Source organism: Ceratotherium simum, chromosome 13, assembly GCF_057802395.1.
Source record: "Ceratotherium simum simum isolate JZ-2026a chromosome 13, ASM5780239v1, whole genome shotgun sequence".
Lineage (NCBI taxonomy): Eukaryota > Metazoa > Chordata > Mammalia > Perissodactyla > Rhinocerotidae > Ceratotherium > Ceratotherium simum.
In genome coordinates this window covers 31,323,087-31,337,845 of record NC_141912.1, presented here as the reverse complement: position 1 = coordinate 31,337,845, position 14,759 = coordinate 31,323,087, and the positions used below count along the sequence as shown (strand labels likewise).

General features: G+C 56.9%; 2 protein-coding genes across 4 annotated transcripts; both read left to right on the top strand.

The window, feature by feature from the left end:
• Window positions 1–859: 859 nt before the first annotated feature.
• Window positions 860–3,857, top strand: NRM (nurim). Of its 2 annotated transcripts, none has more exons than XM_004424402.3 (4): window positions 860–1,019; window positions 1,595–1,791; window positions 2,409–2,585; window positions 2,941–3,857. In XM_004424402.3, the coding sequence occupies exons 1-4, from the start codon at window positions 887–889 to the stop codon at window positions 3,220–3,222; spliced, it is 789 nt and encodes a 262-aa protein (XP_004424459.1). In that variant the 5' UTR covers window positions 860–886; the 3' UTR covers window positions 3,223–3,857. The 2 variants fall into 2 exon arrangements, with proteins under 2 accessions (XP_004424459.1, XP_087294406.1); XM_087438280.1 differs by lacking the exon at window positions 860–1,019 and adding an exon at window positions 1,172–1,457.
• A 639-nt stretch (window positions 3,858–4,496) lies between these two features.
• PPP1R18 (protein phosphatase 1 regulatory subunit 18) lies at window positions 4,497–14,230 on the top strand. 2 transcript variants are annotated; one of them, XM_004424404.3, is made up of 4 exons: window positions 4,497–4,786; window positions 5,868–7,503; window positions 11,959–12,169; window positions 13,307–14,230. In XM_004424404.3, the coding sequence occupies exons 2-4, from the start codon at window positions 5,896–5,898 to the stop codon at window positions 13,324–13,326; spliced, it is 1,839 nt and encodes a 612-aa protein (XP_004424461.1). In that variant the 5' UTR covers window positions 4,497–4,786; window positions 5,868–5,895; the 3' UTR covers window positions 13,327–14,230. The 2 variants fall into 2 exon arrangements, with proteins under 2 accessions (XP_004424461.1, XP_014638405.1); XM_014782919.2 differs by lacking the exon at window positions 4,497–4,786 and having other exon boundaries at window positions 5,235–7,503.
• Window positions 14,231–14,759: the final 529 nt, after the last annotated feature.

Sequence of the window (14,759 nt, the reverse complement as noted above, 5' to 3'; positions counted from 1 at the left end):
ATGAATGTTAGTCTACAGGTATGATAAACAGGCCTGTAGGGAAAATATGTTAAGACAAAAGATCTTAGTGGTTTCTGACTAATAAGCAGAATCAAACTAATGAAGTTGCGAGTCAAGTCATAGATAGTTAATTACCACAAGTTTGGATAAAATTAACCTACTGCAAAGTTTACAACTGTAGTAAAGCTTTCTAGCACAAATATTTTAACATATTTTTACTCTCCTGGTTACAAATCAACAGCCTTGGGCATTATTAGAACAAATGTTTCAATGTTACAACAGAGAAGTTCTCTGCCCTTCTTACTAATAACTCAACTTTATAATAAGTTACAGAATATGCATTAATTTATTTTGTGGCAAAATAGTCACTCTTTTTTTAATCTAATAAAATGTACTAGGTGATTCAGAGCTTTGGTTTCTCAGCTAACAGTCTTCCGTTCTCTCATCGTTCGTTATTAAAGTGTTAACCGAGGCTTTGTAACCTCTGACTCTGGTTATGTTGTGTAGCCAAAGCTGTTACACAAAAAGGGGCTCATAAGGCTCTGTTTCCTGCAAGAGAGAAACTGTATTCATTTTAGAGAGGAAAACTAGCCGAGCTGCGATTCGACCCACGTGGGTGGCAGCAGAGTCGCTGCCCTTTTCAGCTCTCCGTCGGAATTCTAACATCCCCTCTGTGACGCGAGAACTGCAGGCTCAGGAAGGCCCGGGGTATAGGCCCTGCGGCCTGGTGGGAGAAACCGCGCGCGGCGGCCGGAAACCGGGGCGTCGGCCCGCAAGAGCCCCGCCCTCCTGGGCAGGATCCCAGGCGGGAGGCGGAGCCGGGGGCGGGGCCTGCGGCAGCGGGAATCCCGAGCCCGCCCCTTGCCCCACCCCTCGGTTTCTCGCCATGGCCCCTGCACTGCTTCTGGTCCCTGCTGCCCTCGCCTCTTTCATCCTGGCCTTTGGCACTGGAGTGGAGTTCGTGCGCTTCACCTCCCTTCGGCCACTTCTTGGAGGGATCCCGGAGTCTGGTGGTTCGGGTGAGCGGGAGGGGTCGAGAATGAGCTCTAGGGTAGGGAGGTGGGGCCGGAGACGAGTGAGCGGGGCGGGGCTTGGAGACAAATGACAGGGGAAGTCCGGAGAGGGAACTAGAACCGTGAAAGCCACCGAGAAGCGGCCGGGGACACCAGAGGGCTAAATTAGGAGCTCAGGGATTAGCGGTTTGGAGAGGCGGGAGAGTGAAGACTCAGGGGGAGGGAAAGGGCGATAAGCAGAGTATTCTAAGGAAAGTGCTTTGTAGAGAGGACTATGGAGAGGAGAATGTTAAAAACAGGGAGCATTTGGAGAACCGAAATAAGAGGGGCAATCCAATGGTAGCCTTTCCAGCCATGCCTTTGTGACTACCCAACATGAATCCTCTTCCCCAGCTCTGAAGGAGACCTGAAGAAGAGGGAAGAAACAGGGAATGGAAAAGCGAGGTGGGGAAAGCCTGGAGAGGAAGCATTAAGGCTCTTGAAAGCATTAAGGGACATGGCCTGAGGCCCCAAGAGATGAGGGTAGGAAGTGTTTCCCACCATCTTCCTGATCTTTTGTCCCTTTCTCCAACTCCCCCTAGATGCCCGCCAAGGATGGCTGGCTGCCCTGCAGGACCACAGCATCCTTGCCTCCCTGGCTTGGGATCTGGGGCTCCTGCTGCTATTTGTGGGGCAGCACAGCCTCATGGCAACTGAGACAGTGAAGGCGTGGATGTCCCGGTACTTTGGGGTCCTTCAGAGGTCACTGTATGTGGCATGCACTGCCCTGGCCTTGCAGGTATGAGGCTCTGGCAGCTGAGTCCCCAAGGGAAACAGAGTATGTGGGAAGGATGCCCTAGGTTGGAGGGGCAAGGATCTTAGGCTTCTGATAAAATGTGGGTTTAGGAGAACTGAGGGTGTTAGGACACTAATCTCAGCTTCCATTCCTCCACAGCACACATTCTACTTTTTATCAAGAAGGGTGTACTGCTTGTCATTCCCCAAGCACAATATGTGCATTCTTACCTTTGCAACTTTGTTCGTGTTGTCCTGCTTGAGATCCCCTTGTTAACTCCTCTTTGGTCCTGCCCTTTCTTCAAAACCACTGCCCTAGGTCTCAAGAGAAGGCTTCCCACTTAGTACCTGTTTTCTCATTGGGTGCTTGGCATAGGCTACTTTGTGTACCTATCTGGTCACCCCCATCTGTTCTGTAAATCATCCGAGTAGAGACAGGTCATCCTTACCTCCTTAGAACCCCACCCAGCACCCTCCACATGGTGGATGTTTGTTGGTGAGGCTCATGGTAGAGGTGGGGAGAGCTGCAGGCCACCCTGGGGTGGGGGTGGCAGGCAGCATCTGGGTCTAGGTCTCTCGAGGGTGAGCTGCTGGGATACCCAGTCCCTCATCCTTCCCCAGCTGGTGATGCGGTACTGGGAACCTGTACCCAGAGGCCCCGTGTTGTGGGAGGCTCGGGCTGAGCCATGGGCCACCTGGGTGCCCCTCCTCTGCTTTGTGCTCCACGTCATCTCCTGGCTCCTCATCTTCAGCATCCTTCTCGTCTTTGACTACGCTGAGCTCATGGGCCTCAAACAGGTGAGGCTCCCAGATCCCTACCTGAGACCTCTGATCGTTTCTAGAACACCTCTTTCCCTTCCAATGATTTCCTTCCTCCTACTCCCATGCTCTTCCACCTTCCTCTTGCTCTCAACTTCCTCACTTCTCTTTCTTATAAGACAGTCACCCCTCAGCCCTCCCTCAAAGGCCAGAAGCTATGGGCCTCCCAGGCTTGGGGAAGGTTCATGAACCAGAGATGAGGGTCAGGGGCCCAAGTCTCAGAAGGGTGGTTCCTGGGCCTGACTTACAGGAGGGTGCCTGGAAGGGGAGGAAAGAGGCGGCTAAGTTGCAAAAAGGGCTTGACTCCATTTCTAAGCTGTTCCCCCTCTCGTAGGTGTACTACCATGTGCTGGGGCTGGGCGAGCCTCTGGCCCTGAAGTCTCCCCGGGCTCTGAGACTCTTCTCCCACCTGCGTCACCCAGTGTGCGTGGAGCTGCTGACAGTTCTGTGGGTGGTCCCCACCCTGGGCACTGACCGCCTCCTCCTTGCTCTCCTCCTTACCGTCTACCTGGGCTTGGCTCACGGACTTGACCAGCAAGACCTCCACTACCTCCGGGCCCAGCTGCAAAGAAAACTCCGCTTGCTCTCCCGGCCCCAGGATGTGGAGGCCGAATGAGGAGCTAACCCTGGTTCCAAGCCCTGTATTTCCTCTCCCTGTGGAATTCCAAATCCCTTAACATCCAGGCCCTGGCTGCTTCAGACCAGAGGCCCAAATCTATGAACTGAAAGGGGCTGTCCCTTCCTCTGGTTAAGACTCCACTCCCTGAGTCCCGCTCCATACCCTAAATTCTGAGTTTCCGCCACTGGACTCCAAGGTCCATTTCTCACCAGCCAGGAAGAAGGGGTAGGAAACTTACCTGTCTCCTCACAGTTTAGGTCTTAAACCACCCCCCTGCCTCCCACCCCCCCTTAACAACCTCCTCACAAGGAGAAGGGTCTGGCCTGACCAGTCCCCTGGCACTATTACTGCCTCTGCGCCTCAGGGATCCCCTTATCTACGTCTTGCTTCCCTAGGAGCTCGACCCGGGTCTGCAAGTTTGATGGTGGTGTCCGCCCCTTCAGGCTCCATGCCTTGCATCTCAGGGCGGCCCCACTGGGTGGCTTCTCCACCTCCTTAGGCCCCGCCTCTGGGCTCCGTCCTCAACCTAGTTGAGGATGCTCCCCCTCTTAATTCGGGTGACTAAGGGCTCCCTGTTCTCCAGAGGAACACGCGCTGCAGGAAAATAAAATTGAGCCTGGTTTTTCTCCACATGGCATGCAGTCTGTCAGTGTCTCTCAAGCTTCAGGGCTGAGTTTGGGAAGGAAGGCGAGCCAGAGCCTGGGCGCACCGAACTCGACTGGGCAGCCACCGCGCCCTCTGGCGACCGCTGGGTGGCGACCACTCGCCTTGGACCGACCCCTACCTTCCCGGAGCGGCCCAGTCCCCCTTCCTCCAAATCTCTCAATTTCTCTGCTGTAGACCAGGGGATCCATGGGAGACAGGTTGAAGCTAAAAAGAGTAGGGCAGCGGCTCTGGTAGGGGAGCGAGCTTCCAAAGCGCCCGGCTTGCAAGCGCCCCTCCTGCCACCCCATCCCCACGGGCCCCCCGCAGCCTGGCGGAGACCCTGGACCCCGCAGTAACAAAGGCGGGCCGGAGAAGGCAAAAGCGTGGGGAGGAGCAGCGGGAGATGGGAAGGGCGGGCCCGGCTCGGAGCAGCTGCTGCTTCCTCCCTAAGTCCCTCGAGGGGCCTGAGTCACGGGCCGCCGCCCTGGGTCGGCGAGGTGGGGGCGGGGGTCTGGACACCTGGGTTCTTCAGGGCTACCGGGTGAGAGCGGGGTGAGAGGCCCTAGGGACAGAGCACGGGGGGCCAGGGGTTGTGGCGCGAAGCGGGGAGTCCGGGGTGGAGTCCGACGCGGGGTCGGAGGGAGCGAGGCCCCGCCCCCTCCTCGGGCTCCGCCCCGCGCCCCCTTCCCTCTCCCCATTGTCCTCAGACAAAGCGGTCGCCGCCCCCTGCCCGGCCCCCAGGTCTCTGTCTCCGTCCCTCCTCCTCGGCTCCCTCTTTCCCTCCTCCCCTCCCTCCCTCCTCCCTTCCCTCCTGTCTCCGGATCTCCCTCGATCCCTCTCTCCTCCTCTTCCTCTCTCCTCCTCTCTCCGGACGCCAGGCTCCTCCGCACCCCCTCCCCTGGGAGTCCCGCGGCATGTGAGTTGACTGAGGGGCTTCAGACTTGGGGAGGGGGTGTCTCCTCCCTCCTGTCCCCGCTCCCGTCCCTGGCCCAGACACCTTGGGCTGTCTCCTCTTTGTGCCGAGATTGTCTGTCTGTGCGATCAGAGCCGGGTGGGGATGGCCGGCTATGTCAGGGTGCCATGAGAGCCGGGACCCCGGCACAGGACTCGCAGGCTCGGGAGAGAAGAGGCGTGGAGCCGGTCCTCCCCGCGCCTGGGTCCCGGGACACAGCCGGTGGGGGAGGCAGGCGGTGGTGACGGTCCTGGGGGCAGGGGACGGTGGACGCCAGGGTTCTGGGAACGTCCTGGCAGCCCAGACACCCGAGTTCTGAAAGTCCCCGGGGGAGGGTATTTCCCCTGACCCGCCTTGGGGCGGAGTGCCGGGCGGAGGGGTGGGGGCTGGGGCCGGAGAGGCGTGGCCCCAGCCGGGCTGGAAGGGGAGCCCGGACCTCTGGGGCCCGCGCCGAGACGCGCCAGCCCGCAGCCGCGGAGCTCCCTCTCCCCTCTGCCCCCTGACTCCCCCTTCTCCCCTAGACCTCTCCACTCTGCCCCTCCTGACCTCCCCGACACTGCCTGAGATCCCGTTGCCCCCTCTCCGGCAGCATTCCCTGACCTCCCTGCCCACTCTCACGGCCCCTGGGGTGGCGGTGAGGCAACCTCGCCTGAACCCTGTCCCCCCTCACCCCCAGCCTCTCTTTTCTCTCTTCTCCCTCATGCCAGCTTCTCTTTTCGTCCTTCTCTCTTCCCACATCCTTGAGACTGTCTCTGATACCCCTTAACCCCTTACTGCCAAATCTGACTGGTGCCTCTGCCTTGAATCTCTACTCTTCCTCTCACCACACCCCCACCACCACCACCTTGGCTCATAGCTTTTTCTGCACTTTCTTGGTTTTCCCCTTTCTCTGCCCTCCTCTTCTCCCTCTTTCCCACTGTCGTCACCCTCAGCTCCTCTGCCCTTCTCTGTGTACCACCTCTCCCCCTCCATTTCCTCTCCCCCCACCCCCAGTCTCACCCCCTGGGCCTCTCTGGAGCCTCTCCTTCCTGTTCTCTGCCCCCAGTGCTCCTCACCCTCACCTCAAGGCGACCATGGCCACCATTCCGGACTGGAAGCTACAGCTGCTAGCCCGGCGCCGGCAGGAGGAGGCTGCTGTTCGTGGCCGGGAGAAGGCGGAGCGGGAGCGGCTGTCCCAGATGCCAGCCTGGAAGCGGGGGCTCCTGGAGCGCCGCCGGGCCAAGCTTGGTCTGTCTCCTGGGGAGCCTAGCCCTACGCCTGGGACTACAGAGGCTGGACCTCCGGACCCAGATGAGTCTGCCGTCCTCCTGGAGGCCATCGGACCAGTGCACCAAAACAGATTCATTCGGCAGGAGCGCCAGCAGCAGCAGCAGCGGAGTGAAGAGCTACTTGCAGAGAGAAGGCCTGGGCCTTTGGAGACCCGGGAGTGGAGACCCAGCCCTGGGGAGATGCGGGATCAGAGCCCCATGGGAAGAGAGTCAAGAGAAGAGCGGCTCAGTCCCAGGGAGGCCAGAGAGAGGAGGCTGGGGATAGGGGGAGCCCGAGAATCGAGTCCCAGGCCTTCTGAGGCACGGGACTGGAGGCAGAGCCCAGGAGAGGCTGGAGACAGGAGCTCCAGACTGTCAGAGGCCCGGAAATGGAGGCTGAGCCCTGGAGAAACTCCAGAGCGGAGTCTGAGACTGGCAGAGCCTGAAGAACAAAGCCCCAGGAGAAAAGAGATGGTAGAAAGTAGACTGAGCCCAGCAGAGTCTGACAACCAAAAGTTGGGCCTGACAGAGGCCCATAAATGGAGATCTGACTCTAGAGAGTCTCAGGAACAGAATTTGGTACAACTGGAGGCTTCAGAGTGGAGGCTGAGCACAGAAGAAAGAAAAGACTGCTTGGAGGAATGTGGGAGAAAAGAAGACAGGCCAGTTCCAAGGATGGCCCCAGAAGAGATTACGGGGCTCTCAGAGACTCTGACACGAGAGGCTCCAGACAGCAGCTCTGGAGGAGTGGAGGCAGCAGAGCAGAGGCCCAGCCCTGTGGAGGATGGTGAGAAGGGCTTGAGGCTGACAGAAGGGTGGAAATGGACCCTGAACTCTGGGAAGGTTCGAGAATGGACACCCAGGGAAACAGAGACTCAAACTCAGAAACCAGAACCTCCAGAGTCTGCTGAGAAGCATCTGGGGCCTCTTGGTGCAGAGGCTGGAGATGGGGAGGCTGAGAAGGAGGAGGCGGGGGCTCAGGGCAGGCCTCTGAGCGCCCTGCAGAACCGCTACTCTGCACCCTCCCCCCTCCCACCAGAGGAGGCCGGGACTGGAGGCTCTCGACTTCAGGAAGAGGAAGCACTGGAACTCCGGCCCCCACCAGCAGCCCCTCTGTCTCCCCCACCCCCAGCCCCACCTGCCCCCCAGCCCCCTGGGGATCCCCTCATGAGCCGTTTGTTCTATGGAGTGAAGGCAGGGCCAGGGGTGGGGGCCCCCCGCCGCAGTGGACACACCTTCACAGTCAACCCCCGGCGGTCCATGCCCCCTGCAGCCCCCGCCACACCGGCCACCCCTGCCACAGCTGATGCTGCAGTCCCCGGGGCTGGGAAGAAGCGGTACCCGACTGCCGAGGAGATCTTGGTTCTGGGGGGCTACCTCCGCCTCAGCCGCAGCTGCCTTGTCAAGGGATCCCCTGAAAGGCACCACAAACAGGTAGGGAGCAGCCAAACAGACTTCTTAGAAGCCCACTCGGCAGTTCTCTCTGGACCCTGTCTTTCTGTCTTTTATACCCCTGTATTCTTGTCTTCCTCTATTCTTTCTTGCTAATTCCTGCCACCACCCTTCCTGCACACACACCCTTCCTTTTTGTATTCCTCCTTTTCCATTCATTTCCAAGCCCCAAGGATCCTGCCCCGCAATCAAGCGCTGTTCCGCTCAGCTCAGGGTGTGCCTCGCTCAGGGTGTGCCCAGGCTGCTCACTACTCGCCTTTCCCTCAGGCTCTGAGTGCCACCCCCCCCACCCCATTTCTTTCCTTCCTTTCCGCTGAGTCTGTGACCCAACCCAGCCCATCTGGGGGGAGACCTGAGCCGAGGCAACAGTCTTGACTCCATGAGGGCAGGTCACCAGGGTGAATGCACTTATAGCCTTCCTGGGGAGAGAATGTCGGGGCAGGAAACCTGGAGAGGCAGGGGGGATGGCTTTGGAGTTCTAGGGAGAAATGGCAGGGAGAAGAGAGTGGAAGAAGGTCTCACAGTCCCAAGAAAGAGCAGGGCAGAGCTGAGCAGGGACATCCTAGAATGGAGGGGGAGGGAGAATGGAACAGGGCTGGCCAAAGAGCAGAGAAGGCTTTTGAACCCTGAGTCTGCCCCATGGGAGAGACGCACACAGAGGCCATTTGACGTGGGTGACCTCGGGGTTGCACACCCCCAGCCGGGCCACTGCTTTAGACAGTGCTCCCTTCTCTCTTGAGACCAGAAAAGCCTTCTCCTCTTCCAAAATATCCCCGCCCCTCACTCCCCGTCCTTCCTTCCTGGGCTTCCCCTCCCTCCCCAGAATTGGCTCAGCGATGGTTCTCCCCTCTCTTTTCCTGCCACCCTGGCCTCTCCCTCCCCTTGGGGTAGAAAAAGAGAGAAGTGAATTTGGAGGCACTGTGCTGAGAGCAGGGAGTACAATGGGAGTTGGGGACAGGGGAGGGGGCTGAGGCCGGCAGAAGGTCAGAGGTTAAACTGGAATAAGGATGTATAGGGAAGTGGGAGCAGCCAGGCTGACTTCTTCCCCTCGCCCTGGCCCAACCGCTTCCCTCCACACTAATCAGTTTCCAGCTTGAAAATCTCTAAGGGAAGAGAGGTCACTGCACCTACCACCTCTCCCCAGAGACTGGGACGCCCTTCCTCATCTCCAGTCCTCGTCCCATGTGTGATGTCCTCAGATTTGGTTTTGGTGTCCTCAGTGTCAGTGAAAAACCACAGGGACCAAAGACCTAGGTTAAGCTTGGGGGTCATTTGGTCCCCCAATTTATCTTCACATGAAGCTTGAGCTCCCATCCCTGAGCCACGGTACCTGAGTCTATCCTGAATTCTCTGACTGCTGCCAGCCCCTTCCCCTTTGGGCTACACAGATGCAAGAGGTAGGCCAGCAAACTGCCAGGGTGAGGTGTTCAGAAAAGTCACTTCCTGCTGAGGTTGGCTTATGCCTTTGGGGAGGAACGAGGAGAGGGAAGCGTGAAGTTTGGGGCCTAAAGCCCCGGAGCTGTCTGAGCGCAGGGCAGGAGCTGTCTGAGCGCAGGGCAGGAGCTGTCTGAGCACAGGGCAGGACCTGTGGTGGCGACCATACCTCGATCAGGGAGCAGGGGAGCCGGAAGCAGATCGCCCAAACAGGAAGCCTGGGGTGGGGGCCGGAAGGCTGGTGGGGCTGAGTGGGGAACGCCGGGCCATGGGCCTGCCAGAACTGTGCTCAGGATGTGGTGAGAGAATAAGGAAGCAGGCATGCTGGGGTGGGGGTGGGGAAGAAGCAGCACAGAGTTCTCTAGACCCAGACACCTGCCCCTCCGCCCTCTCTGCTCTCTCAGCACTCTGCTCATCAGGGGCTGGCACGCCCTGTCCCAGCTCTGCCCCAACCCACTGGCTCAGGGGGAGGAGGACCCCTCCACCCGCCTTCCCTAAATAACTCCTGTTTGCAGGCTAATTCCATCAAATGTATCCCTGCCATCAGGATAGAATCCCAGCCCTGCCACTGGAGCCCCGGGCATCGGCTGTGGCTAGTGCCCTTCCCCAGAGGCCCCTCTGGCTGAGAGGCCAGCCCCTCCCCTCTCCAGCCCCCTTGTGACCTTATATAGCTGAGAGAGGAGTGAGTGAGTCACCCCCCTCCTTACCACCCCCCCTACTCCCATGCAGGCTGTGCATTCCTGAGAAGCCCAGTCAGAAGTTGGGGGGGTGGGGTGAGGAGAGAAGCAGAGTGGGGGGAGAGAGACAAACATGGACTGAGAGAAAATAAAATGAATCCTTTTTCAGAATGGACAATAAACTATGGAGCTTGTGATCCCAAAAGGGGATATGAAAAGAAAACCAGAATGGGTTCCCAGTGGGCCGGCCCCATGGCTTAGCGATTAAGTGCGCACGCTCCGCTGCTGGCGGCCTGGGTTCGGATCCCGGATCCCAGGCGCGCACCGACGCACCGCTTCTCCGGCCATGCTGAGGCCGAGTCCCACATACAGCAACTAGAAGGATGTGCAACTATGACATACAACTATCTACTGGGGCTTTGGGGAAAAAATAAATAATAAATAAAATTATAAAAAAAAAAAGGAATGGGTTCCCAGAAGTTTGGGTAAATCTGTTCGTAACAGAACCAGAAGTGGTCCCTTCTGAGAAGCTGGGATGTAAGGGGTCTGGTTGCCGTCACTCAATTCTGCCAGCTGTTCCACAGACAGGCTGGGGGGTGACTGTGTATGTGTTCTACTCCCCACCTTTTGCCCCAGGATTGGTCCTCATCTGAGGTCTGGACCAACCCTTCCTTACCCAGTGTAGCAACTTCCATGCTCCTGTCAACAGCAGACACAAGATAATAAATTAGTCAATTCTCTGGTAGGTTAGAAGGTGGTAAGTGATTATGCTAAAAAAATTAGAACAGGGATAAGTGGAACTTACAGGGCCAGGAGGTAGGCGGGGCAAATGTGACAACTTTATAATAGGGTGATTGGGAGAGAGGGAGCCATGGAGATATTTGTGGGAAGAGTGTTCCAGGCAGAGGGAACGGCCTGTGCAAAGGCTCTGAGGTGGGAGTGCCCCTGGTGGGCTTGGAGGAAATCACTGTGACCTGTGTGGCTGAAATAGGGAAGATGTCCCAGGGGTGAGGGGGGTGGCACATTGGGAGCACCCTGTAGGCCTTGGTCAGGCTTCTGCTTTTGCTCCCAGTGAGATGGGGAGCTAGTGCAGGGTTTGGAGCCAAGGAGTGACACACACAGTCCCTGAGTTCCAGCTTCCAATGGGGACCTGGGTGTTAGCATACATCTGTCCTGTCCAGCCACCCTCCTTGCTTCTCTCTTCTCATGCCCCAGTCCGTGCGGAGACTCAGGGGTCCAGGGCCCCAGCCCTGGGTCTCCCAAACAGATGCCAGGGAAAGCCTGAGTCGATCATCTGGACCTTTCCAAGTAGTTCACATGGAATCCTCCTGTTTGTCTCCTTAATCGCTTTGGCTCCCGGAGTTAATCCCACCCTGCCTCTTGCCCCTGAGCTTCTTAGGAGGGCAGAGGGGAAGGGTAGAAAGTCAGTGAGCAGCTGGGGCTCGCCTGCTCTGGGGACGGTGAGTTGACGAGGGACTGTCTGCCCCCTCCAGATCCCCTCTCTGGTCCTTTGCCTCTGTCTCTGCTTGTCCCTTCTGGTGCACTCTCCACCCCCACCCTGTGTTTGCATGGACTTTCCTCTCTGCCCTGTCACCTCCCCCAGCTGCACCTTCCAGGGACTCAGGGGCTTGTCTTCTCCCCTACATGTTGCAGAAGAGTCTCGTTTCCTCTGGGCCTTTTTGTTGGTCTCCTCTCCCCTCCCAGGCCCTAGACCCCCTTTGTTGTGGGTCCTCTCCAGCTGTAGGAGAGGAGTGAAGGGAGCAGGAGGGGCACGGGGAGGGTGTCCAGGGTCCTGAGTTTCGCAGGAACAGCAAGGGGCTGAGGGTGTGGGAACCAGTGTGCCTGTCCTTGCTTTTGCCTGGGACTCCCTCCCCAGTCAGCTATTTCCTGCCAGCTCAAATCTCACCTCCTCTGGGAAGCCTTCCTGATAGCCCTCAGGGCCCCCAAAGACTCAGTTCTGATCACAGGACTTAATCTCCATGTATTTTAATTTCTTTTTACCCTTCTGCCTCCCACACTCTAGAGAGTAGGAATCTTGGTCCTGTATTAGTCGCTTCTGCTCCCCCAGGCCCTGCCACAGCCCAGGCCAAAGTCTGATATTGAAATGATATGATTGCAGAGGGAAAAGCAGGGATTGGAGAGCCAGTATCAAAAGGAAAACAGGAATCCAGAGTGGATGAGGAGGGCAAAGTCGGTGGGGTGCCCAAATCCAGCTCCCCCTCCCAACCTTGCACCTGTTCCCCTGCGGGTTTCCCCCTCTCTCCACCTGGCTGGCCCGGCTAACAGGCTGACCTCACCTCCTCCCTGCTTTCTCTCCCACTCTCAGCTCAAGATCTCCTTCAGTGAGACGGCCCTGGAGACCACGTACCAATACCCCTCCGAGAGTTCGGTGCTGGAGGAGCTGGGCCCGGAGCCTGAGGCCCCCAGTGCCGCCAGCCCCCCAGCGGCCCAACCCGACGACGAAGAGGATGAGGAGGAGCTGCTCCTGCTGCAGCCTGAGCTCCAGGGCGGGCTGCGCACCAAGGCCCTAATAGTAGGTGAGCACAGGCTCTGTCGGCCCGAGGGCGCCCCCTGGTGTTCAGAGCAGGCACTGCGGCCCAGGAGGGAAGCGGGGAACTTAAGTTGGCGCTTGGAGGGGGCTTGGTAGGACCTCCAGCCCAAGCCACTCCTTTAACAGATGGGGAAACTGAGGTCCTGGGAAGCGAAGTGCACGTGGGGTCTCCAGATTTCAAAACCAAGATTCTTTCTGAGCGCTCTAGTGTGGTTAAAAACACAGGGTTTGGTTCCGACAGGCCGGAGTTTGAATTCCATCTTTTTTTTTTTAAGATTCTATTTATTTTATTTTTTCCCCCCAAAGCCCCAGTAGATAGTTGTATGTCATAGCTGCACATCCTTCTAGTTGCTGTATGTGGGACTCGGCCTCAGGATGGACGGAGAAGTGGTGCCTCGATGCGCACCCGGGATCCGCACCCGGGCCACCAGCATTGCAGCGCACGCACTTAACCACCAAGCCACAGGGCCGGCCCCTGAATTCCATCTTGTTTCTTACTTGTGGTGTGACTTCAGGGAAATTACGTGACCTCAGGCCTCAGTTTATCCTTTATGAAATAGGGTTAATAATAACTACCCCCTAGAGTTATTGAGAGGGTTAAGTAATGTTTGTGAAGCACCTAGGAACTATGGCTGGACATCAAGTTACTTAACCTCGCCTGGGGTGAGATTAAACGAGTTATAAGAATGCCTGGGGCCAGCCCGTGGTGTAGCGGTTAAGTGCGTGCGCTCCGCTGCTGGCGGCCCGGTTTCGGATCCCTGGCTTAAACCGATAAACCGCTTGTCAGGCCATGCTGTGGCAGTGTCCCATATAAAGTGGAGGAAGATAGGCACAGATGTTAGCCCAGGGCCAGTCTTCCTCAGTAAAAAAATAGGAGGATTGGCATGGATGTTAGCTCAGGGCTAGTCTTCCTCACCAAAAAAAAAAAAAAAAAAAAGCCTGGCACAGAATTTGAGCTAAATGAATGATGGCTGCTGTTGCTGGTAGTAACAAGCACTCAAGATGTGGAAGATGTTATAAGATTTCCCATATGCCAACTGGCCTTCAGTGTGAGGAGAGGGTGGGGAAGGTGGGGAGCAGAGGCCTCATTCATTCTCTGTCATTATTGCCTTCTCTCCCACAGATGAGTCCTGCCGGAGGTGACCCTCTTCCAACACAGAGATATACCTCGCTCCTTCCCAGAACTGAAGATCCTGGAGCCCAGAAGATTCAGAGCAGACAGACCCTGAAAATGAGCCTGGCAGGGAAGGGCAACCAACATCTTCCACTTCGCTTTCCTCATCCTGTTTCTGGGGGCAGAGCCAATCGCCCAATTTCCACCCTCACCCCAGGTCCCTGGTGTGAGTGCGTCAGGTGTGCAGGTGTATCCTAGGTGATCCGAGAGTGAGCACCAATTCCCAGGGAGGAGCACAGAGCTCCCTGGGGAATGGAGATGGAGGACCCTCTCCATCTCCATGGGCAGGGTACACTCGCCCTACAACCTTCCTTGTCTCCCCACCACCCCCTGAGGTTCTCAGGATTTCAGCACTCATCTCCCTGAGACGCCTGGCCCCCACTCCATTTCCAGGCACCTCTCATCCTGTTCCTTAGGTCACTGCCCCTTTGTTTACAGCTCTCGCCTCCTCTCTTGACCGCCTCCTCTCTTGACCGCAGCCTGGATTACAAACCCCACCAGCTCCCCGCCCCACCTGCCAAAGTCCCAGGTTTACAAGCCACGCCTACTTGCCGTGTCTATGTGGAATCCTCTCCCCTGTCCCCTGCTGTTGCCTCACTGGGAGTGACCTTGGGGTGTGGCTTCCTCCATTTTTGCTCAGTATTACTGTGCCTCAGATTTCCCCAAGAGGGAAGGCTGGGGATCTTAACTCCATTCTCCCATCTAGTTATTTAATTCTGTTTCTCCTAGTGGTTCTCAATTGAATTGAATTGCAAGGATGTGGGGTGACTAACGAGGCACCTCAACTCTCCTCCCTCATTTCTCCTTCCTTATCAATTGCCTGTGTTTGTTTTTTTTTTTAAACTGTCCCTAATAAAATGGAGCTCTCTCTGACTTTCCCAGTGCTTCTCCTTCTTTAGGAAAAAAAAGTGCATGCGGGGGAAACTCTGTGTTCCTCGTTCCAAGCCACTCCCATCTTCCTGTTGGCCATGAGAGGGAAGTGGCAATGGGCGGTGGGAGGGGAAAATGATGAGGATGAACCAAGAACTCAGAGCTGACATGTAGAAAGGGCTCTGGGAGAGCCCTGCACTGGTTTCTCGAAGGACTAGCAGGAGAAGGACTGGTTTGAGGAAGGGCAGGTTGTAGCCACCAGACTGGAAGTGCCATGAGGGCAGACTATGTTGGTTGAGTTTACTGCAGCATCACCACGCCTGGCACCTAATAGACACACAAAATTACTTCTAGAATGAATGACTGAACAAATAAATGAAGAAAAGAGCTAAAAAACTGGAAGCAGAGGACACTCTAAATTGAAAGATACCAGTATTCAGAAGCCTATAGCAATGCCAGCAGCCAGCTAGTGTGTGATAGTAGCTAATTCAGAGGCATTTACTCCAAGACCCGAGACCATAAATAATTAATC